At 35.0% G+C, this 22,613-nt stretch overlaps 3 protein-coding genes across 6 annotated transcripts; all 3 read right to left on the bottom strand.

The window, feature by feature from the left end:
• Positions 1 to 239: 239 nt before the first annotated feature.
• Positions 240 to 13,078, bottom strand: LOC102626333 (phototropin-2). Of its 4 annotated transcripts, none has more exons than XM_006486484.4 (24): positions 12,767 to 13,075; positions 11,517 to 12,171; positions 11,095 to 11,277; positions 10,898 to 10,989; positions 10,548 to 10,821; positions 9,924 to 10,140; positions 9,113 to 9,183; positions 8,323 to 8,429; positions 8,108 to 8,157; positions 7,904 to 8,008; positions 7,198 to 7,257; positions 6,830 to 6,919; positions 6,047 to 6,123; positions 5,002 to 5,086; positions 4,797 to 4,877; positions 4,475 to 4,578; positions 4,076 to 4,125; positions 3,686 to 3,792; positions 3,144 to 3,266; positions 2,952 to 3,003; positions 1,237 to 1,349; positions 971 to 1,111; positions 676 to 794; positions 240 to 584 (listed from the first exon to the last, which is right to left on the bottom strand). In XM_006486484.4, exons 2-23 carry the CDS (start codon positions 12,146 to 12,148, stop codon positions 678 to 680), a joined length of 2,931 nt encoding a protein of 976 aa, XP_006486547.2. In that variant the 5' UTR covers positions 12,149 to 12,171; positions 12,767 to 13,075; the 3' UTR covers positions 240 to 584; positions 676 to 677. The 4 variants fall into 4 exon arrangements, with proteins under 4 accessions (XP_006486547.2, XP_006486548.2, XP_015388276.2 ...); XM_006486485.4 differs by having other exon boundaries at positions 12,839 to 13,075; XM_015532790.3 differs by lacking the exons at positions 240 to 584; positions 676 to 794 and having other exon boundaries at positions 1,037 to 1,164; positions 12,767 to 13,078.
• Positions 13,079 to 14,025: 947 nt separating this feature from the next.
• On the bottom strand, positions 14,026 to 16,496 carry LOC102606601 (tetraketide alpha-pyrone reductase 1). The gene is made up of 6 exons (XM_006486773.4): positions 16,242 to 16,496; positions 15,914 to 16,083; positions 15,563 to 15,751; positions 14,741 to 14,903; positions 14,468 to 14,660; positions 14,026 to 14,360 (listed from the first exon to the last, which is right to left on the bottom strand). Exons 1-6 carry the CDS (start codon positions 16,363 to 16,365, stop codon positions 14,222 to 14,224), a joined length of 978 nt encoding a protein of 325 aa, XP_006486836.2. The 5' UTR covers positions 16,366 to 16,496; the 3' UTR covers positions 14,026 to 14,221.
• A 543-nt stretch (positions 16,497 to 17,039) lies between these two features.
• On the bottom strand, positions 17,040 to 22,317 carry LOC102626043 (histone deacetylase 19). The gene is made up of 8 exons (XM_006486483.4): positions 22,149 to 22,317; positions 21,278 to 21,818; positions 19,297 to 19,737; positions 18,696 to 18,926; positions 18,100 to 18,170; positions 17,962 to 18,019; positions 17,529 to 17,600; positions 17,040 to 17,406 (listed from the first exon to the last, which is right to left on the bottom strand). Exons 2-8 carry the CDS (start codon positions 21,803 to 21,805, stop codon positions 17,308 to 17,310), a joined length of 1,500 nt encoding a protein of 499 aa, XP_006486546.2. The 5' UTR covers positions 21,806 to 21,818; positions 22,149 to 22,317; the 3' UTR covers positions 17,040 to 17,307.
• Positions 22,318 to 22,613: the final 296 nt, after the last annotated feature.

Genomic DNA, 22,613 nt, shown 5'->3' with positions numbered 1-22,613 from the left:
CTATAAATTGTTATCCATTTCTGATAGGTAATTAGATTAGTTATGGATAGACAGCCTTGATATATTTGGTTAGTGAAACCTCAATTTCTAAGATGCAGAATTTATCTGTCAATACTCTTTGGATCTCTGAAATGAACCTGTTTCTTAAGATTGGAGGTTGGGAGAGGGAGAGAGAAACATTTATTTCAAACATAATGGAAATTTTCAAATAGAAATTCTAATGATTGGCAATTAGAGTATCTTGTAGCAAAGTCATGCTTTATTTGAACCATTATTTGTTCGGTGGTTAGATAAATGCTGGATATCTTTCTACGTCTACAAATGGAATGAAAGTCCTATTTATTTGATGAATAATTACATTCTAGTGTTTAGCTTTACTTTAGTCTTCCAGGAGCTCCACCAAATCCAATCAAGAAAAATCTATTAGCCTTGCGAGGATCTAGTGTCATCTTCTGTAATATCTACTGCTTTTCATCAAGGTAAGGTTGCCTTCTATTCTGAGGAACTTCTTGTCATTTGTCATGCCGTGCCGGTGCTGATTCTGTAGTATTCCCCATTTACATAGCATTTAGCATACTCCTTGCCTGCTCAACGAAATGCTGATTGGTAAAAAAGGAGTGAATCTAAGTAATTAATGGTGCTAATCTATCTATCTATTTATTATAATATGTGAACCTTCAAAAAATCTCCATATCAATAGAATTAACGAGCACTCCATCATCTTCCCAGTTGACATCCTTGGCTTTTGGATCTTTTACAATTAACTCAAGAGGCGCCTCTAGTGATGGTGGGCACTGCATGTATTAAAAAACATACCCCAGACATGCAACTGATTAGTAATACGGCATGCATTAGCTAAGTAAGTGGTATTTATTTATATGCTGGCATTAGCTAAGTAAGTGGTATTTATTTATATGCTGATTCTGAAGACGTTGATGTAAGTAAATATATATACATATATATTTATTACCATGGAGCGAATCAGAGGCCAATTAATTCCGCGGAAGAAAGGGTGCTGTTTAATTTCATTGGCACCAGTATTTGATCCTAAACGGTTCCCGGGATCTCTGTTCAACAACGCATTAATTAGCTGCCTAGCCGCGAGACTTACCTGCAACGTCGGCGAATTATGTATCATCAGCTGCCTTCTAAGACATTTTTGAGCTAGGAAACAGTAAAATGAAAAGATATGTTACCAACTCAATCGTACACAACAGAAGGATTCTAAGACTTTACCGGAATGCTGCTTGGAAAAGTGAGGTCTTTGTGCAAGATATTGGCAAATGTTTTCTGTCTATTTTTACCCCTGAAAGGGGTACGGCCGTAGAGCATCTCATACAACAAAATACCTGAATCCCAGATAGACATGAAATGAGTCCGAAAAAGAAATAACAGGTTATATAAGTAATAAACCATATGATTAATTGCTACATTAAAAATCTCAATATCTTGGTACTTGATACTCCAAAGAAACCGATATCAATAAACAATAAAAAGAATCCCATCTCAAGAAAAAGAAAAAAGCATCTTTGCTATCAACTTGTGGGATGTTGGGATGGGTACATCTAGGGGTGGGCATAAACCCACAACTCATGGGTTTACCTAAACCCAAACTAAATTAAATAGTTTGGGTTGGATAAATCATGAAAATGGGTTAGATGTGAGTTTTATATAGAAAACTATTTTATTATGGGTTGGGTATGATTTACCCATGGGTCATGGACAAAACCCCAACACTCAAATTTTTCAAATGAAATAAATGAAAACAAAATAAATGAACACAAATAAGTGAAAGACCACCATTAAATTTTTTACGTCGTGATCAATTGTCAACAGTTAGAAAATGAAAATAACATGTAAAAATAAATTTAAATTAAATAAATATTGTTGTAAATAACATAAATTTTTTTTCTTATTTACAAAAATAATTCCTCCCACATGAAAGGATCATCATAGAAAGAGCAGGAGACTCTACTAGTGATCAATAATAACTCGGCTTGGACTGAGTCCGATATGTTAGATGGCGGCTAATTTTTGGTCAATAATTGAATGTAATGCCCATATTAAGCCCTGTACAAAACTTTGCTTACCATATAATGAAATTAGAACATAAAGCATACACACTATATAATATTAGAATGTAAATAAAATTAAACATATAAGTAGACAACATAATGCAAAACTACAAAAACGATAAATAAAAACAAATATTGCATAATTAAATAAATAACAAGTGGCAAAATTTATTATTAGATTGTTAATGTCATGTTTGTGAAAGTTTATTATTAAATTACACGTTCTTATTTATTGAGAAATAATAATTTTTGTGATTAAACTTTATTTTGATTTTCTAGTATTCTTTAATTTAAGGATTAAGTTATTGTAAAATTTATAATTTTTATCCACTATATTTTTTGATATTTTAATATCAATTTAATAATTAATAACAATTAATAATTATTATAATTTTGATATAATTAAATTTTATTAAAATAAAAATTATTTTGATAATAAAATTCAAACCAAACTCAAACCAAACCCAAATGGTTTGGTTTGGATTGAGTTAAAAATATTTGGGTTGGTTTGAGTTGGATCCAAATTTTTATGATTTGGTTTGGGTTAACTTAAAATCCAACCCAAACCAACCCATACCCACCCCTAGGTACATCATACTTGCCATAAACTTTCAAGAGGGTATAGATTTCCTGTGAAGCTGATTCTTTAACAATTCAGTTACACTTACTATTATGGCTAAAAATGCTCAATGGTTTTGAAAAATTGAATTTAAATAGAAGAAAGAATTTTAAATGTGATGTCAGCTATGGCATTGTCGTTTCATTAGGTTGAATCTGTAACCAGTTAGACCAAGCATTTCATTTTGAAAGGGAAAAAGGAACAGGAAGCACACACAATGCTCATGATATCATATTACTTGTTGGGCAAGGGCTTACCAACAGCCCACCAATCAATAGCACTGCTGTGGCCTGCACCTGTAATAATTTCCTGAAATCAAGCAACTAATAAGAACTTTAAATTGAAATGTATAGAGATAAAAGCATATGGTTATATTATGACTGATAAGATTGCCAGTTCTGGTAAATAATTATAAATACTACGAGTAGCATGAATTAAAATTCTCTTACTGGAGCAATGTATTCTTCGGTTCCAACAAATGAATTTGACTGTGTAACTGGTTCTGCCAAAAATGTTGGCGGTGGCTGACTCCTAGATCTTCTCCTACTACTTGATGGTGCATGCTTAATAATCTGCATGACATAATAAATATTTTGGCAATTAAATGAAGACATTAGTTCTCCGTACTAAGAATTTGATAATTATCAAATAGAATAACGTTTCCAGAAAATGTGATCCTTGCAGATTCTGTGTTAACAATATGATTGATCATATAATTTATATAAAATGTTCATCCTTTCATTCAATAGTTTCCTAATTAAAATTTCAGCTTTTTCATGCAAAATCCTCCATTGCTGAGAAAACAGCAGTGGTCTACCAACCAGAAAGAATGAACAAATTGGCCAGGCTCATTTTCTCTCTTAACTTTCTTTATCATGAAGGTGATTTCCCTAAGACCAGTTAATAATACTCATGGAACATAAGTGAAATAACCGGTCAACCATTTGTACATAATGAAATAGAATCCATTAACATGAGCATGGTAAAATACTTGGGGTTTGCAGGATGTCATAAATGACAAATCAAAGTCAGTCAATACGACATGCCCATCTTTCTGGAGTAAAATATTTTCAGGCTTCAGGTCCCGATAAATTATTCCTGCACAAAGACATCACCAATACAAAGTGATAAAGCAGCAGGAAAGTATGACACAATCATAAAAAATAAAACCACCCAAGACTCACATGACTTATTTTGCAATTTTCTATCATCACACATGTGGCTTTCCCCTTTTGGGTGATGCACAATATTTTTGTACAAGTCAAATGTGTATTTCTATATGAGGTAATTCATTTCCTGGTTGTTTTCGAAGTCTAAACCAATAAAATAACATGAGAAGTAACTGATCTGAATATCAATATAGTTGAAGCAAGAAAAGTACCTAAGCAGTGCAGATATTCCAAGCCAATGACAACCTCTGCTGCATAGAACCTGAAGAAATGTATTTGGAAATTCAGCAAGGTTGTGCAACTTTATAAGGGTTTGGATACTTGGCTAGTAAGCTTAGCCAAAGAAAAATATTTTAAAGAAAAAGATAGCCCAATATCAAAAGGCCAGTTTCAAATTCCACCTTATAAGTAAATGTGAGATAATTTAAAATTTTTCTTTAGATCAGTCATCTGAAATCAAGATATCATCATAATTTGCTCTAATTTCCACTTGAAGTATACTGTGAGTAGAGTTTCAGGTCTTTTGAAGCAACATTCAAATATTTTAATAATGATTTTAAGGCCAGTGGCAGTGGTTTCAACTCTTAAAAGATTAGGACAAATTGTAGTACCTAGCTGAATCCTCTCTAAATATCTTCATAGGCTGCTTGTCAAGCAAGGCAAATAACTCTCCACCAGGGCAAAAGTCTGTTATCAAACAAATGTGTGTAGAAGTCTGAGGAGAAAAAGGGACATCAGTATGTATTTAATAAACCATTACGATGGACCAAAACAAGAGAAAATTCTTTAATATTAACATGGATAAACTACCATAAACTTTAAGGGATATTTGGAATAATATAAACTATACTGCAATGTACCTTTTCCTTTTTTTAATTTTTATTCATTTGAGTTGAGAAAAGATTCTTATAGTAGATACAAAAACAAGAATACCTGAAAGGAGGCGTAAAGAGTAGGAAGAAAAGGATGATCCAGTAGTGACATGATTTCCCTTTCAATGCATGCTCGGTGAACCTGTACCACAGTAATGATAACGTCTTACTCTATGGACAGGTTAGCACTATTCAATAACCTAATTCCATTCTGCACAAATTAAAAGGTATTGAGAATAGAATATGATTGTATTTATTATTCAGACCTTGTTACGATTCAACATTACAGATTTTTCCATTGCCTTCATAGCATACAGTTCACCTGCACCTTGCAGTTCCACCAGATGAACACTGGAACAAAAATATCGCAAAAGATTAAACAGAACAAGCAAACCAAAAACTTATATACAACTGATTCAGGGATTGATCAACATTCTTTGTTAAGTAGGCACAAGTTTTGAAACTCCATTAAAACTGACTTGTGTAAAAATGTAGCAATAGACCAATCGTCAAGCAAACAGTTAAAACCTTGCCTTTCACACATCTAGTTAGTTCTCTTACAGGAACATAAAATTGCAACCTGTTGTTATTGGTTCATTACAAGGATGCAAAATATGAATACTGAATGCTACTCTCTTATTTAAATTCTGGAAAATCAATTCGTTTAATACATTATGCATTTTATAGACCATACAGAATCCAGAGATTTTTATTTCATCTTCGCCCTTCCTTACAAAGACACCAACTTTCACCTATGAGAATCTGTGAATCCTGTGCCCTCCCCTCCAAACTCCTACAACACCTTCACCTTTCAGTTGATGAGATTATGACTCGGAAGTTGAGAAATTTTCCTTCTCAATATTCCTTGACTTTATAAGCAAGATTTTGCAAGGGGTGATACCAAAATTAATGAAAGACTGAATCACAGTTTGCAGGGTTTTCTTTAGCTTAGGTCCTAGCAAACCCCACTGCTATTTTATCAGAATTGAACCTGTACCACTCTTTAACCACAACAAGAAAACGAAATATGAACCAAGGATAAAAAAGTGTCAACAAAAACAAACTTACGCATGAAGAAGGAGGTTATAGTAGTTCACTGCCAGTAACTCTCTTCTGTAGAGATTACATATCTCCACTAAATGAGCATAAGGCAAGTGAAGGAATTATTAGTTGTCAAGTGGTCATGAAGCAATACGTAGCATGAAGCAATACGTAGCCAATACAACGTGTTCTCCCCCACCCTACCCCACAAACAACCACATGCACACACACACACACACACTCTGAGGCAGAAAGGAGTAAAAGAATCACCTGCCAGTGTCACCACAGCCCAACGGTTTTATTGGCTTGAAATGATGTAGCCCAATTTTTTCACCACTTCCAGTGATCTATAAAATATATATGATCCCCCCCCCCCCCAAACCCACCAAAAAAAAAGAAGGGTTAATCACCAGAAACCTACTGAAACGAAATAGACATGCATAATTACTAGAAACGAAAGAATTTCAAAAGGATTTTGGTTTTCAGACAGTATTAGCATATGGCAAGTGTTTAAACCATTATGGGCATGCAAATACTACCTTTAAAATTTAAATAATGCATATCAGGTATAGGATGCAGTAAAGAAAGATGTCAGTTTGGCCTATAACAACTAAATTCTAGCAATAAAAAATGCATTCATGTTATTTCATTTTTTGTAGGAAGATATTTATTTTTACAATACAAGTCATCTCAATGCAGACTCACATTTGGATGAAGAATAAGGATAATTGCAAATGGTTTAAGAAGCTGAAATTACTTTTTCTTTTTTAATTTAAAAACTTGTCATGATATTTCCGTGTCTAACATTTTCTAGAAGAAAAGTTTTAAGAAAAAAAGAGACTGAAAAAAGAAAAAAGCACAAAACAAAAAGAAAACAGCAATGTTGTAATAAATTGAAGTGCCATGTAACTTTATAAGACTTAAAAACATATCCAAGGAATCTATGTACGTGGATTGCGCATAATAGGTGTTTAAACAAATTAAGAAAGTCTTATTCCAACAAATTGACGTTCGCCAGACAATATATGACTGCTGAATTCTCAAAATTTATACCTTTTGAATTGCTATCCACGAAGAATTGTCTCTTTTATGAGGTCGTGGAAAGACAGGCTGTGAATGAATTGCCCACAGGTCTTCTGGTCTCTGAAATATGTCATTAATTTAAGGTTGCATGAGAATATTTCAGGATAAGGAACTAGTAACAAATCACTTTCAAAATTATAAATATTGAGATGTGCACTCGTAAAACCACGAAAATATGGATTTTGTGCAAGATGGAAATCTACGTTTCTATGAATAGCAGGCATGAGTGAAATCAAATTGCTAAAATCCAACAAATAAGTATATTTGTAATCTTTTTGGGAATGATGACAACTTATATTATAAGCTAGTCCTAACCCAGAGCAAAAAGAATACCTTACCAAGTTGGCGTCAGGAAGTTCTCGAACAGCTTCATTAACATTTTCTGCAGTAGCCTTGACCTGAAAAAAAATTAATATATATTGAAGCATCAGAACCTATAGAACACATGAATTTAAAAAAGTTAAAAACATAAAATTAAACAAGGACTAATGTTCTACCAACACATAAAACCATACTAGTCTCTTGTGCATTAGACTACCAGCACTTCAGTTTTCAAATACCTGTTGTGATACTTATTATTTCTATAGTTCTTCAATTCATTATATTCTTTCCATCAGACCTAATGGCATTAATGGTAAAATTAATACAATAGCTTTGATTATCAAACAAGGGAGGACAACTGAACTTCCAGTAATTAAGTTTGATTGTTGAAATAAGTCTTATTTTAATTGAAACTCTAGTTCTCAGCAATCAAAGATATACGACCAAATATTATTACATGTAGGGCTTCTTCCTTTGTTTCTCCAGTCATTAATCTCTGATCAGTTAATGGTGTTCAGATCGGCCCCATATTTATGCTGTTTAAAATTATTTAGCTATTATTAATTCATAAGAAAAGCCTTCTTACCAAGAAGCACGAAACATACTTTTCATGACCATATATATACACCACCATAACTAGTATAACTTGCCTAATCATGTTATGGAACATTCAATGTATCCAAAAGAAGCCCTGATACATAGAATAAAAAGAGAATGACATACTATCTTTGCACTTTGTTGCTCTGTTTTCTCTGACAAGCGGTTCCGCAAGGGTTCCACATGATCACTTCCGTCTAGCTGGACACCAATGAAGTATTGCAGTTCACCCTAAAAAATCAAAAAGGAACTCAGAAAGTAAGGTCAGAATGTGCAGCCCACTTAACAGGAAGTGGAAACAATTCTGGAGAATAAGAACCCTGTAGCAACCTTATGATCACGCATTGGTTGCAAGTGGAATAAATTCCAGAATTTTTTTCCTGCAAGTCATCAACCAGAATGATACAAGATTATTTAAAGATTTTTTATTTGTGTAATTTATCCTCCAAAAGAAAGTAATTTTCATATGAAGCTGTCACTAAACTTCTATCCAAATACATAGCATGTTTGCATGTAGGAAAAAAAAAAAAATTTCATTGACAAACCACTCTTAGTGTAGTTAATCAACTGAACGGTAATTTCCCTTTGTTCTCTGACAGCATCTCTTATCTTTGAGACAGTTGCTTGATCTGTTTCAGGTCCTTGAAGAAACCTGTAAAATTATTGATATATATGAAAGAAATTACCACCAAGTCCAGAGCATGAATGAACAAATTTTTAAGCTGATTCATACAAAATTTAACATTGCATTTATCCCAGCAAGATATCATAGCTGCAATAATTTCTTCAATTTCTTATAAGCCTAACATTCACTGCTACTCATTTGCCAATCAGGAAAAAGAAAAAAATAAAAATGCAACCCATAAGCCCTTAAATTTTGACTGCCAAACATAGACATAGTATGGTGTTAATGTTAGAAAAGGATCTACTTTCAAAAATTATACAATGATAGTAAACTAGGTATACTTGCTTCCCTAAGAGGACTCACCACTACTAATTTCTAAACAACATCCTAAAGTGAAATTATAAACACCTTAGTTTTTTTTCCATAATGCTAAAAAATACAACATAAATGTGTAGGTCCTTAACATGGGCAAATAATCTACAGAAAATTTTAGGGAGGATAAACTGATCAGAAAAGAGTGTCCACCCATGGCTTATACAGAACTAAGCGCTATCTTAAAAAGAACCATTTTCTGCACATTTGTGCACCAGGGGGATAAAAAGCTACATCATCTAACAGGAGAAGATAGAAAACTTCCAGATGAATGTAGAAGGAAGCAAATAGTGAAAGTAGTTACAAGATGATTTCAGCATTCTGAAAAAAGTTCATACCTGCAGTTTCTCCCCAAAATTTCTTCACGTGTATATTCAGTCAATTCAAGAAAGCTATCAGAGGCAAAAATCTGCACACAAAGTAAAATAAAAGTCACATCCGAGGTAAAATTTCTATGATGTCCAAACTGCATGTTACAAAAGGGATGAGTTTGCAGAGTAAAAATCATGAAACCAAGTTCAGGGGCAGTGTCTAAGTGCATTAACAACATATTACATATGATATAGTCATATGGAACCCAAATTTAATATGGATGGAAAAGCTTTTTGGTGAAGGATATGAGTATCAGTAATTGTGCTACAGAACCTTCTACCTGCTATAGGAACATACACAGGGCTAAGAAAGCAAATAACCAGCAACGAAGTTAGCCTTCCCACAGCTAATTCTACAAAATGAATAAAGTGTACATCAAGGAGCTATTCAAGAAGACAGATCTTTCCAGATTTGAAGCGACTTGGTTCCTTTTATTCATTTCTTCCTTGGCTTTCTTTAATCGATAATGACAGAAGTTAAGCATTTGGGTGAAGCTGGGTTTGAATGGAAGTTTCTGGTATCATGCTTACGTAGCTCCACAAGTGGATCAGGATGTATGTTTCTCACTAATGTTGTTATAGTGGACATATGTGCAAGACAGATACTAATTTAACTATTTTTACAGAAGAGAAAAAATGAAAATCACATTTGACTATAGAATTGAACTTATATTCTTTCAGCAGCATATAGGAAGGTATACTGAAATGTTTCCTATTGATTATTTACGTATTCAGGGAAAAAAATATTATAAAAAAGATTTAAATCTTAGTATCTTACAATGGGGTTATCAGGAATTCTTGGATCTGTGATAACAAAATTCTTCTCAATGCGTTCCAAAGTGGTTGCTAGATCGATTCCTTGGCGGATATCCCTCTCCCTTTCTGCACGGTCCCAACTGTCAGTCCATTTTAAGTCTTTAGTCATGAAAACCTCCGGTGCGATACTTGGTTGAGGCTCATGCTTTCCTGCAAGGCTTGGAGACCTCACTTTAAGCCTGCAGGAAAATGTTATAATAGTTGGATCGAATCTGACATTATTGCAGAATCAAATTGCCAGCTATAACATCCATGAACACAATTTTAAATCACACAAATAGTGTAATGGAATTCTAAGCATGGCAAGCTTACAGACTGGAGCAAAAAGAAATGGATAACAAAAAGAGAAGGGAGGTAGACTCCTAACACAATGCTAATAATGCATACAGAGAGTTTATCATTAGATTTCATAGTATAAAATCAAAATCCTTTTTTTTTTTTTAAATTAGAACAGTGTGTTACTACTGAAACGTATATGTAGGAGAACTAGAAAGTTCAGAAAAACGACAAGAAGTCCTCATAATTTTATCATTAACATCATGTTTGCCATAGTAATGCAATGAAAATTTGAATTAGAGAGACTCACCCCATTAAAGAATTGCGCCCTGATTTTCTTGAATTTCTGCCAGCTTCCTGAACAGACATCTCTCCTCCATAACCAACCTGAGGAGTTTGTCTACCAGGTGTGCTTTTATTTACATTTTCAGCAGATGCAGGCAGAGCACAATCAAGATTGAACTTCTTCTTCTCTTCAAGCTTATTGGTAGTATCAAGACTTAGAGCACGAATGTGAGATTGCGAACGTTTCACAGTTTGAATAACCTCTGTGATAGAACCTAAAGCCTTTTCCTTCTGACGAGCTGATACATGAAAGTTCAACTTTTACAAATGAAGTTATATTCTATTTCAAAACCAAATGGGGTTAAATAGACTTACCATCATAGCGGATCAATGACTTAGACAATCCATTTGGCCGCAGTGCCTTGTCATTAACACCTTCGGTGTATTTGCTGACCTCAACCTGCATCCTGCCATAACACACAATTGAACATCCCATAAAAAGACAATGTCATATAACTACATTAAGAACAAAGATTTTTAATGAAACCCTAAGATAAGAAACAAAGACTAACCCAATGAATTTGATAGTTTTACCACTATCATCCTTGATAGGCGTAACAGTGAGTAGATTCCAGAAAGGAGTACCATCTTTTTTGTAGTTCAAGAGCCTGCCGCAGTAACTCTTCCCGTTCCTCACCGCATCTCGTATTTTCTCCACCTCATTCTTGTCTGTTTCTGGCCCTTGAAGAAACCGGCTGCAAAGCAAGCAACAACCTATCAGTTCCTTTCCTGTTGGGTCTGACATGGGTCTTTCTCAACTACTTACAGTTAGTTTAGTTAGTAGGATGAAGTTAAACACAAAACTTCCCATTTATTTATTGGTTTGATTTGGGTAAATATCAGTTATTTTGATACATATACATATACGTATACATATACATTTACATATACATTTACATATACACATACAAGGACAATGCTTTGTTTTGCTTACCAATTCCTTCCAATGACCTCCTTGGAAGAGTAACCAGTCATGCTAAAAAAGCCACTGCTGGCATACATTATAGGGCAGTCAGGTTTAGTGGCATCAGACACAACAAATGTTTGCTGCAATGTTGCCAATGCAGCCTTCAACTCCTCTGAAACCCTTGGGAATGCCCCTCTTTCAGATTCTTCTGATGTTCTAGTGGAATCTATTGTGAATCTCTCTGATGAGTTTTTGCTTCTGTCGCCATCTCCAGACGGCTTCCTCAGATTAACAGCTTTGAAAGTGCCTTCTCCTAAAACATCTGACTTTACAACTAGTCCCCACTCTGCTGTCCTTTCAGCTATGCTGGCTCCAGTAAAAATCCGATCCACATCCACAGCTTTCTTTTCATTGAAAAACCTCCCATTAGATTCATCAGAAACTTTGATTTTAGGATAGCTACCACTCTCTCCTTCAAATGCCATCCACTTGTTGGTACTAGTAGTGGTGAAAGCTTTTAATGCTTGTGTATGAAGATCTTCATTTGTACCACTGGATTGTCCAATATCGTGACTTGCTTTTGGTTGAAAAACCTCAATTGGTCTTTGCTGGTCTTTACCTGCTGACTGATCGTGTGGCGATGAATTGGGCAGCTTCATATTTGAACTATCTTCTCAAAATCCTGCATGTTTAAATTTTAATCCCAGTCACGAAACATGGTGCAAATACACTCACTGCATTTTGACAAGCGAAAGAAAGTTCAAAGCTAAAACCAGTTCTTGCTGAAAGAATGAGGTAAAAATTCTGTTCTGTTCATAAAAATGTTAGGCTTTCTTTTATAAATCAACTGAAAAACAAGAGTAAAGAAACTTGAAAATCCAGCTGACCAAGGTATGTTTCTAACCTGAAAAACTGAGCTTTCTCATTCAGATAGTAATTTAAATAGAATTTGTTCATACCATGAATTACACACACAAATAAAAAGAAAAATAATGCCAAATTTGCAATTCATTATAGAACTAGAATTCACCTTAAATACTGTATTATAAAATGGAACGATTAAAAAATAAATAAAGTGTAATACAATCCTAGTCCTAGAGGTAAGTCCATTAATTCAACTCCACTTAAAAATTGAGTCGACTTTATTCTGCAATTAATTTTCTTTATACATACAATGGGCAAAATTTCCAAGAAAGTGCTTTGCTTTTGAAAAAATGATACAAGGGAAGACAAGGGTCAAAGAAAACAAAAAGTTGGGGAAGGAACCAAGTTCTCACTGTTAAAGTTCAGGTGTAAAAATGAGATCAATCCATTGGTACTCGTTGGCAGAGGACCATCAGCTCACCGACCTTGTGTTTCTCTTGGGCAGTATGAAGGGATTATGTGCCAAAGTTTCTTCTTTCAGTTGATATTTTGTTTCTGTAAGTAAAGAAAGGAAGATTGAGAGGAAGATAACGTTCGCATTTCAGTTTCACCATCAGTATATTATTAAATAGGTAGTCCCAGTTCCCAACAGTACTATATTCCCCGAACAGTTATTGTTTTTCAGTCAATTCTTCATCAACCTTTCCATTTTACGATTGTTGATTTCCACACATGCTTTCATTGCCGTCCATCGTCTGTGGAAATATGATTACCATATATTTAATTTATGTTATGATTATAAAACTGGCAAATTTATGAGGCTACAATAAATCGATGTGGCATCGTTTGAAGATAAACTTCGCCATCACTTGAAATTTGGGAAAATTGAGTATTCACTACAAAACTATAACTCACTAGGACCACAGCATTGCGATACGGTTCTGTAAACCTCCACGTACGTCTTACATATCAAAGGCCAAGGGACCGCGAAAATGCCATAAACCATCTCTCTGTTCCACAATTGACAATCCTTCCATACACGTTTATTCATCACCTAAGGAGCACTGTATTATGTAATCTTTAATCTGTTCTTGCTAGAATTAATGATAAGAGTGATGCCATTGGGCATGTGGTTTACTGCTTTTTAAATCAATGAGAACAACAATTAATGCACAAGTAACGAGCTGGCTAGCTGTTTCAATTATAAACAGCTATGCATTGCTTGAAAGTTGAGCTATGACTTTTATCCTCTAATAAAGTGGGTTCGCTGACAGTCAATTCCATCTTAGAAAATCAACAACAAACAGCAACATTGTGGTGATATTTTGATGCATTATGCCAGACAATGTCTCTGTCGCCCAGGTGGTACAAGCGACCAAATGGTGGCATCAGTGGCAGCCACTCAAGCCTTTAACAATAATTTAATGTGTGTATTACGGGTTTATTTGTGGGTCTTGGCTACCCATGATTTTGTGGTTGCTATATATCTCAGCCTCAGTGAATATCATATCCATGAAATGAATAGGAGACAGAACTCATGACACCTGCCTACCTAGCTACCTATGCATATGCCAATGTTAAAGAGAGATTGATACTATATATAGCACCCCCCTTTCTTGATTTCTGCAGAGCATATGAAAATCAAAATATTAACTAGCTGCAGTCCATATCATCAATTTAAATAATGCTTTCATTAATTGCATCCTTCATGAGTCTACAGTCTACTAGCTTGATTGATCAAGTATATTGGATTGCTGATGTTCTGGGATGGCAGCATCAAACTGCAATTTCAAGCAGCTACATGTATAAATAATTATTACGTTATATATCCACAAGCACTACTGCAGTACTGGTGTTATATATGCTGATCAGCAAAGATAGCCTTGCTCATCAAACCAAGCAATGCAATCATCAAACATCTCTTCAATAGACTTGAACTTGAATCCCAGCAGACTAGTCAACTTTGACGTGTTGAACTCATAGTATGGTCTGTCTAGTAGCTCAAACCTGAATTAATTAATTAATAAATGTAAGCAGAAAGGAAGAGAAAAAAAAGCAAGACAACAAATTAACGACTCAACACACACACACATCTAGCTATCCAAGCAACGTACCTTTCTGGGATGGGAAGCAAAGGATAGCGTGTTGATAACAAGGATACTAACTCATTATTATCCACAACGGTTGAGCTACAAAGGTATCGCCCGTGACTATTTTGGTGTTCATAAACAAGGATGTGGCAAAGCGCTACATCATCGATGTGAACGTATCCCATCCTTCCGTGCCATTGAAATTTCTCCTTTTCGCCTGTCCGTTTACCAATTGGTTGGTTCGAGAGTACATTACATAGTGTCAACATATATATGGTATAGACATATATAACATACCTTTGAGTAAGCCAAGAACATCGGATGCAGTAGAACATAGGTCAGGTGGCAAACTAGGTCCAATAACGAAAGAGGGTAGAATGGTAACTAAGTCAATCCCGTTATGGCCACAGAATTCCCATGCAGCTTTCTCAGCTAGGATTTTTGATAGAGCATACCATATCTTTTTACGTAGTACGTAGTTACGAAGAAACAGATAGATCAGAGCAAATATCATTAGCTGCAAGATCCATAAAAGTAACACTAACAGGGACAATACTTATAATTATGTTAATGGCCCCCAATTAGCACTGTCACTGTACGTGTTGCTAATTAAATAATTATATCTGTATTATATGTTATGTATATACGATCTACGACTGCTACTTGATAAGCTTTCCAAAACTACTCTTGCATATATGCATGTGTGTGTGTATGTATATATATATATATATATATATACTCTTTTTCTATTGAAATTAACGTGAGAATGTTATTAAAATTTAAAAAATACAATTTTAAAATCTGTATTTTTTTTACTATTAATGTATAGAATATATATATATATATAGTTTTTATTTTTAAACATCCTCACTTTAACAAAGGGAAGATACTCTCACTAGAGAATGATTTATATATATGTTATAACTAACATTTTTAAACCGCATGGTTTAAAAATGTGTCTGTATTAAAAAAACTATGGGCGTCTGCACCCGAGAATGTGTGTGTATATATATATATATATATAAGATATCTCTTTGATGTTATGATAATTATTTATAAACACGTTCAGGAGCGTAAAATTATATTAATTGTTAATAAAATATAGTCACTAGACTACACCTGAAGTGACTCGCAGAGGTCAACAGAGCTCCAAGATGATTCGTCAAGAGGTATTTTGGAATCAAAATCATATCTTATCCTCACAGTAGAAGAAGATGAGGTAAGAACCACACGCCTCAGAGATGGATTTTTTTGGCATGAACGTAGCACATTCAGGGTACCATTGACTGCTGGTTCTATGATTTCAGCCTGTAAGTACATGCATGTTGGTGATTGATATCATGCACGCACGATATATTAATATATTAATATATATATATGTATGTATGTATGTATGTATGTTTGTGTGTGTGTGTATATATATATAGAGTATGCATGCTTGCGTGGGAGCAATTGATTAATTAAGCATGCCTTTGGATTGGAAGAAGGTTTGAGGACAGGGGAAGCAGTGTGAAAGACTCCTTGGCATCCGTTGATAGCGTCATCAAAGCTTCCTTCATCCATCAAATTTGCCCTCACGATTTGTAGTCTCTCCTTTGCTCCTTCCAGTCTCCATAAATGCGCTAACTTCCTTTCATTTCCTGCATGCCACATGCACATATATTTACACAGGCACATTACGTATATTGAAATTAAGTGGGCTATCGAATCGATGATGGTTTAATTAATTGCAAAGAGAGTCCGCGATACCATATATATACAAATGTTACACATATACATATGCATGCTAGCTAGCTACCTGGATCTCTAACGGTTCCAGTGACATGATAACCAGCTAAGAGAAGACGCTTAACAAGCCAAGATGCCAAATAGCCAGAAGCACCTGTCACGCACACCTTCCCGTTTATTTGATCCATTGCCATCGCTATATCGCCTTGCCAAATAAAAGAGAGCTTAGCCCGATGTATATTTACATAAATATATTATTTGAGCATTGCCTAATTTGCCTTTGTCCTGCAGCCTAAATGCCTTGCAGCATTTATACACGAACACATTCCGCCATGCCTTGGCTTTCTTTTGAGTCTTGAATTTAATAGTTAAATTATATTTATGGATAAGGTGGTTCATTCAATTCCTGCGGGTTAATCTTTCAACAACAATCTGTTTAATAAGCCAACTAACTTTTACCTTACTGAATTACAAGTACCTTGTTGGTAACGAATGTGAAAAGGTTTGTGTGAGATGGGCGTACACCTCACCTTCTTGACAGGTGCTATCTGACAGGACCTATGAATTTTTTATTATAAATGATTTAAAATTCATGTTATTTAATTGTGTATCCTTCTAATGGGACTTACTAAATGATAAATCTTAGGTGAATTAACAAATAATACATATATAAAATGTTTGTATATAATGTTTTTGGCAAAAGAATGTATTTCTTACTACTTTTATATTTTGATTCCGCTGTGAAATATAATTTTTTTAAAATTTTTTATCCGGATTCTATCGACCTATTCAAATTATTTCGGTACGGCAAGCATCTTAGGTTAGGTTTAATTAGATATTTTTTATCCTTGAACGCACCAAAAAAATATAAGGAAATCTGGTATTTCAGTCCAGAACTATTTTATAACAAGAATAATTTATTCACAAGACATAAACTACTCTTGCGCCCAAGCACGAGGATAAATATCAAAGAAAATAAGTTTGACATTTTGCTAAGACAGAAGTTTTATACTTCAATACATTAGACTGATTGGAGAAATATAACTTGGAAAGCGATGTTTGGAACAACCAATCAGGTTTTCATGTCTAAAACACATAATTCGTATAGCAGATGTCGATGCTGAGATAAAGTTTAGTTACGAATGCGGGTACATGTGATCAGATGCCTTGCTCATGTTTTCTTGTTCAACTTTGATGCTCGGTTCATCAATTGGCATTGAACTCATATCTAAAACCTGCAGGTGCCAACATCAAACAAAAATATTTTGAGTGGAGGCATCTATAAACAAATATGATGACTTCAATTTGTCTATGAGCACCGTTATTTCTTGTCTGATCTCGCATGTTTTAACCCCACCTTTGTGCTTATAGAATCGTCTGCAATCATGTCGAAGCCTCTAGCTTGCTCGGCCATTCCTTTAAGGCCCTCCTGAGAGAAAAAGCAAGCCAGAGCATTAGAAAAAAGTTGCAGAAAATAAATTTACGAATTAGAATTAGCACAAAATATATACAAATGCCTTGGGGGTTAATTGGAGTACTGGACCATGAATACAGGGCTATCATGGAATGGAAAGAGTTCATTTGAAAAACTTTAGGCTTTCTGAAAAAGTTAACAATGTAATATAAAGTCCTCAAGAATAAAGTTCAACTTCTCTGCCATCGCACATCAGATTTACAAATTCACAGACAAATATCAACAATTATCATATGTGCCTCATCCAAACCTTAAAAGTGAAGAGAAGGTAAGGGAGCAAGGTAGTCTGAGAAAAATCAAACAGAATAGAGCATACCCGATCTTTTTGCTCAGGTTCAACTGCTTCTCTCTTAACTCTGTTTGGTAGGGACTTTCTGTATTAATCACAAATTAGTAAACTACAAAGATGATAGTACAAGAAAACCAGAAGTAACTAAGAGGCTAAACAAGTTACCGTTCATCATCAACATCCATGTCAGAATCTGGATCCCATCTCTCATCGCCATCCTCCTGATCTTCATCCGCCTGAATAATATCAAACAATCAGTATATTACACAGAAGGTTTAGTACTAGCATAACTTCATTAGACGCTGATAAATGAATGAAAAGTGTGGAAGGTTTAGTACTAGCATAACTTCATTAGACGCTAATAAATGAATGAAAAGTGAAGAAAAACTGAATCTATCAACCACATCAACTCCGGCGTGTAACAGAAATTTAAGTTTCCACTTTCTCAATACATCAGTACTTGGAATAAAGAGTGAATTGATTATGTAAGCAGTCACCCAAAAAAAAAAAAATTCACATCACAATGGTACTAGATTTCATGACCAGAATAAGATGCAGAACCTATAACAGAGAACAGCAACACACCATCACATGTCAAATAAGTTTTTTCTTTAATTTCTTCCACCCCCCCTCTTCTTCTTCTTCTTCTTCGACAATAAATAATCTACAAATATGACTATTTAAAGGCAGTAACATATGGAAGAACAAGACAAATAGATGTAACACAATACATTGTGGAAGAACACTGTGGAAGAACACACCTCTGGAAGTTCAGAATCAGGTGGTCTTTCCTGAAACTGGACACTGGGTGCATGTTGAAGCTTTGAGAGATATTCGAGAAGCTTATTCCTTATTTCCTCAAGCAACTGGCGCGAATTCTTATTCTCCATGTTACTGGGAGCAACATGAAGAGTATAGTCAGGACCAAAATACTCATAATACTCATGCTGTGGCATCTTGTCATCAACCTCTACTCCAAGTGCAACTCCTGTCTGCCTTGCATAAAATGCATTAACAATATAAGATAACAAAGATACAGCCGGATCCCAAAAGAAAAGACACAAGATCGTGGGACTTTATAACTAACATATATGCTTTGTTAGAAAAAAAAAAAAAATCCAATATAGAGGCCAGAAATCATGCTGCCCTTCTTATACAACCGTTCGACATCTTCTCATTTAAGTCGAATTCCGACACAAATAAATTGATTCAAATATTGAAACAATTGCAAAGTTTGCTAGCCTGATGTGACTGAACTACTTTTAACTGGCAAACACTGTCCTGAGGGACCAAATGCATTAGAATTTAACCATTTACAGCCTTTTATCAATGAACAATGTGATATTAAGAGTGAAGTAATACCTCGTAGCACCAGCAACGAGCAACATTCCGAATAGTGTAACCACCACCACCCAGCAGCAACAGAGGCACATTGAATGATCTCATAAATTTGACACATTCTGCATGACCTTTAATTGAAAGATTGAAGCATCCTAACCTATCCCCAGACAATGAGTCAGCACCACATTGGAGGACCACAGCACCAGGTCTAAAAACTTCCATCACTTTTCCGATTATCGGTTTGAACAAGTAATGGTAGCTCTCATCATCGATACCATCATCAAGAGGAACATTAAGGGAGTAGAACTTTCCTTTCGAATAACCAATATCACGTATATCCCCTGTACCAGGAAAATAATCTCCGAACTTATGGAATGAAACAGTCATTACCCTATCAGTTGTATAAAATGCTTCCTCCACGCCATCTCCATGATGGATATCAATATCTACATATAATACACGCTGCAAGACAGATTAAGTATAATGTTAGCTGACATATGGGTAAGGTAGTTACATAACCAGGCACCGAATAATTAACTAGATATAATGTTAAAATCATCAGAGAGGTCATTTAGTCAAAAAATTAGATCAAATTCCAAAACAAAATGCATAAATAGCATAGCAGTAACACAAAAATAGTTTGTCTCTGTTGACTGTTCCAGCCATCAACATTTGGTTACCAATAATAAGATGGTATCTAAAGCTCAATTCACAGTGTGTCACCAAAAAGACAAATTCAAAGTCAAACCAAATGTACCTTACAGTTAAATCAACAATTATTGGTAAATGTGTAGTCTGCAAAGACCCTAATCAAAAAATGGTGAAGGGAAAAAAAGGAGGGATTAGTGTATCTTGATACCGCCAGAACTGGAATAACTCCCACATTATAAGAACTATCCTTGAAACAAAATCCAAAGTTTAACCAAGATTAAAAGCATTTGTCAACGAAGTTTCTTGCATGAAGTGATATCCTCATAAAGTCCTAAATAATCATACAGAGAGAGAGAGAGAGAGAGAGAGAGAGAGAGAGAGAGAGAGAGAGAGAGAGAAATAAAGACAGAAAGTCATATGTCACAATTGAAATGTTGGACCTGGACTTATATGGAGTAGTTCCATTTCTCATATTGGTTTTTAATATGAAACTCAAAAGTTTACTAATAGAGGAAAATCAAAATAGAGAGTGGACCAGTTGTCCACTAAGAAAACAAAAATGATAAGCTTTCAGTGCTATACAAAAGCATAGCCAGCCATCCCTGTACAATGCTATTCCGACTTTAACACCCCATCTCAAAACCCCCTCCCAATTTAGATGAATGAAGAAAAAAGATGAATCCTGGAACTCCTTAGACACTGAAGCCCAAAGCGAAGCAAGAAAATGGACTCTATACCACAATTCTTCAAAAAAGAGAAATGTTCCATTTCTCATACTCAATAATATGCAATAAATGTCATATATTTAGCAACTAAGTTCTAACAGCTATATGAAAAAAAAAAAAAAAAAAAAAATGAAGTTCTCCCCAGCAGATATGAAGTGAATTCGCTGTTTCAGCCAAATAGTCATGGTTATAGAAAAAGAAAAGTATTCACTTGCGTTTCCGCATAAGGATTTGTGAAGTTTGCAAGCTACTGTGCTTGTTTGAAAAAGAAGCATAAAAACAGTCATTGTTTTCATCACTGTGTTTTATATCTATAGTTAACCTACAAGCAAGCAAAACTCACCGAACATTCAATGTAATTTTTTGCAAAAGAAAATCAAAATTATAGACTCATGCCCATGAATCAACACAAAGATTCTGGTGAATTGATGTGAACAACGCTCAAAGGCGTCCAGAAAGATAACACTCATGCCCATGCCCATGCCCGTGCCCGTGCCCGTGCCCGTGCCAAAAATGTAGGATGCAAAACCAATGTTAATGCCATCAAAACATGTCTACAACAGTACAAGAATATAGGGGAATTTTTATGAGAAAATGAAGCAAAAATTTGGAAGTTTGGAACAAACCTCATGCTGCTTAAGTAGCTCCAAAATGGCCAAGACAATGTCATTGACATAACAGAATCCGGAAGCTTCACATTTCTTAGCATGATGAAGGCCACCGGCCCAGTTGATAGCAATATCACAGAGGCCGTGATTCAACTTGACAGCACCACCAACAGAGCCCCCAGCATAAGTTTGACAGAAGGAGAAAAGACCGTCAAAGACAGGGCAATCTTCACCAACATTAAAGCGCTTGAGCTGCCTAAGCTGATCCTGCTGAGTCTCAGGGGTGATACTCCTGAGGAAGGAGACATAATCATCGGCATGGAAGCGGCAAAGATCCCTTTCCCTAGCAGGAAAAGGTTTGAGGACCTGCATGTTCTGAAGCAAGCCGTAGTGGGCGAGAAGGGCATGGGTCATACGAATGCGATGGGGTTTCATTGGGTGACCCTGTCCATAGTAGTAATTGCCCACCTCTGGGTCGTAGAAATAACACACCTTTCTCTTAACGCCATCAGTACCAGATGGTAAAGAATTGCCTCCAGTGTCCATATGAATAATATTTCTGCTTTTTATTAAAAAAAAATCAAATAGTCAGATTTGCTTCGTTATATGAAGAATCAGAATCAGCGCTGGTAACCTAAAAGGAAAAAAAAATTGAATAAATTACGGTTTACAGAGGTGATGTGAAAAAGCAAAATGGTTTGAATGTTTGAAAACTATGTAGTCGTTAATTAGCAAAAAGGAAAAAGGATTCAGATTTGCAATAATGAATCAACAAAATACAAGCATCGGTGTATCCAATATCAATACCACACAAACCTCAATCTTTAAAAAGCGAAACCAAAAAATTAAATAAACAAAATAAAACAAAGAGGGTTCATTTTAGAATTACCTTGGGGCCGGCACTTACTGGGAGAGCCAACACTAACTAAGAATGCAACGGGACGAGACCTCAAGAGAATAAAAAGACGGGGCTGAACTTGCGTAATGCAGCGTGTAGAATAGAAGCTGCTAATCCAAAATCGTGTTATCACGAGACGAGACGAGATATTTGAAAATTTTAAGTGAAAAACTCAAACCACCAATCATAATCCTTCAGTTCGGTTCGGGCAACTCATTATTTTAGTTTGACACTATTCAAGCGGATAGCATTTTTTTATTACATGAAATTATTGTTTAATAGTACAACTTATATATGTGTGTGTGTGTCTCTCTCTCTCTATACATATATATATGAAAAAAAATCACCATTTACTTATTTGTTTTGCTATTTTTAAAAATATACAAACACTTTTTTTTTTCAACGCGCCACTTGAAATTTACCTTTTATTGCACTCGTCCACTTTCATCTAACCGC

This window comes from Citrus sinensis, chromosome 8, assembly GCF_022201045.2.
Source record: "Citrus sinensis cultivar Valencia sweet orange chromosome 8, DVS_A1.0, whole genome shotgun sequence".
NCBI classification, from domain to species: domain Eukaryota; kingdom Viridiplantae; phylum Streptophyta; class Magnoliopsida; order Sapindales; family Rutaceae; genus Citrus; species Citrus sinensis.
Note: the sequence above shows the minus strand (reverse complement) of the source record. Positions and strands in the feature narration are given on the sequence as shown.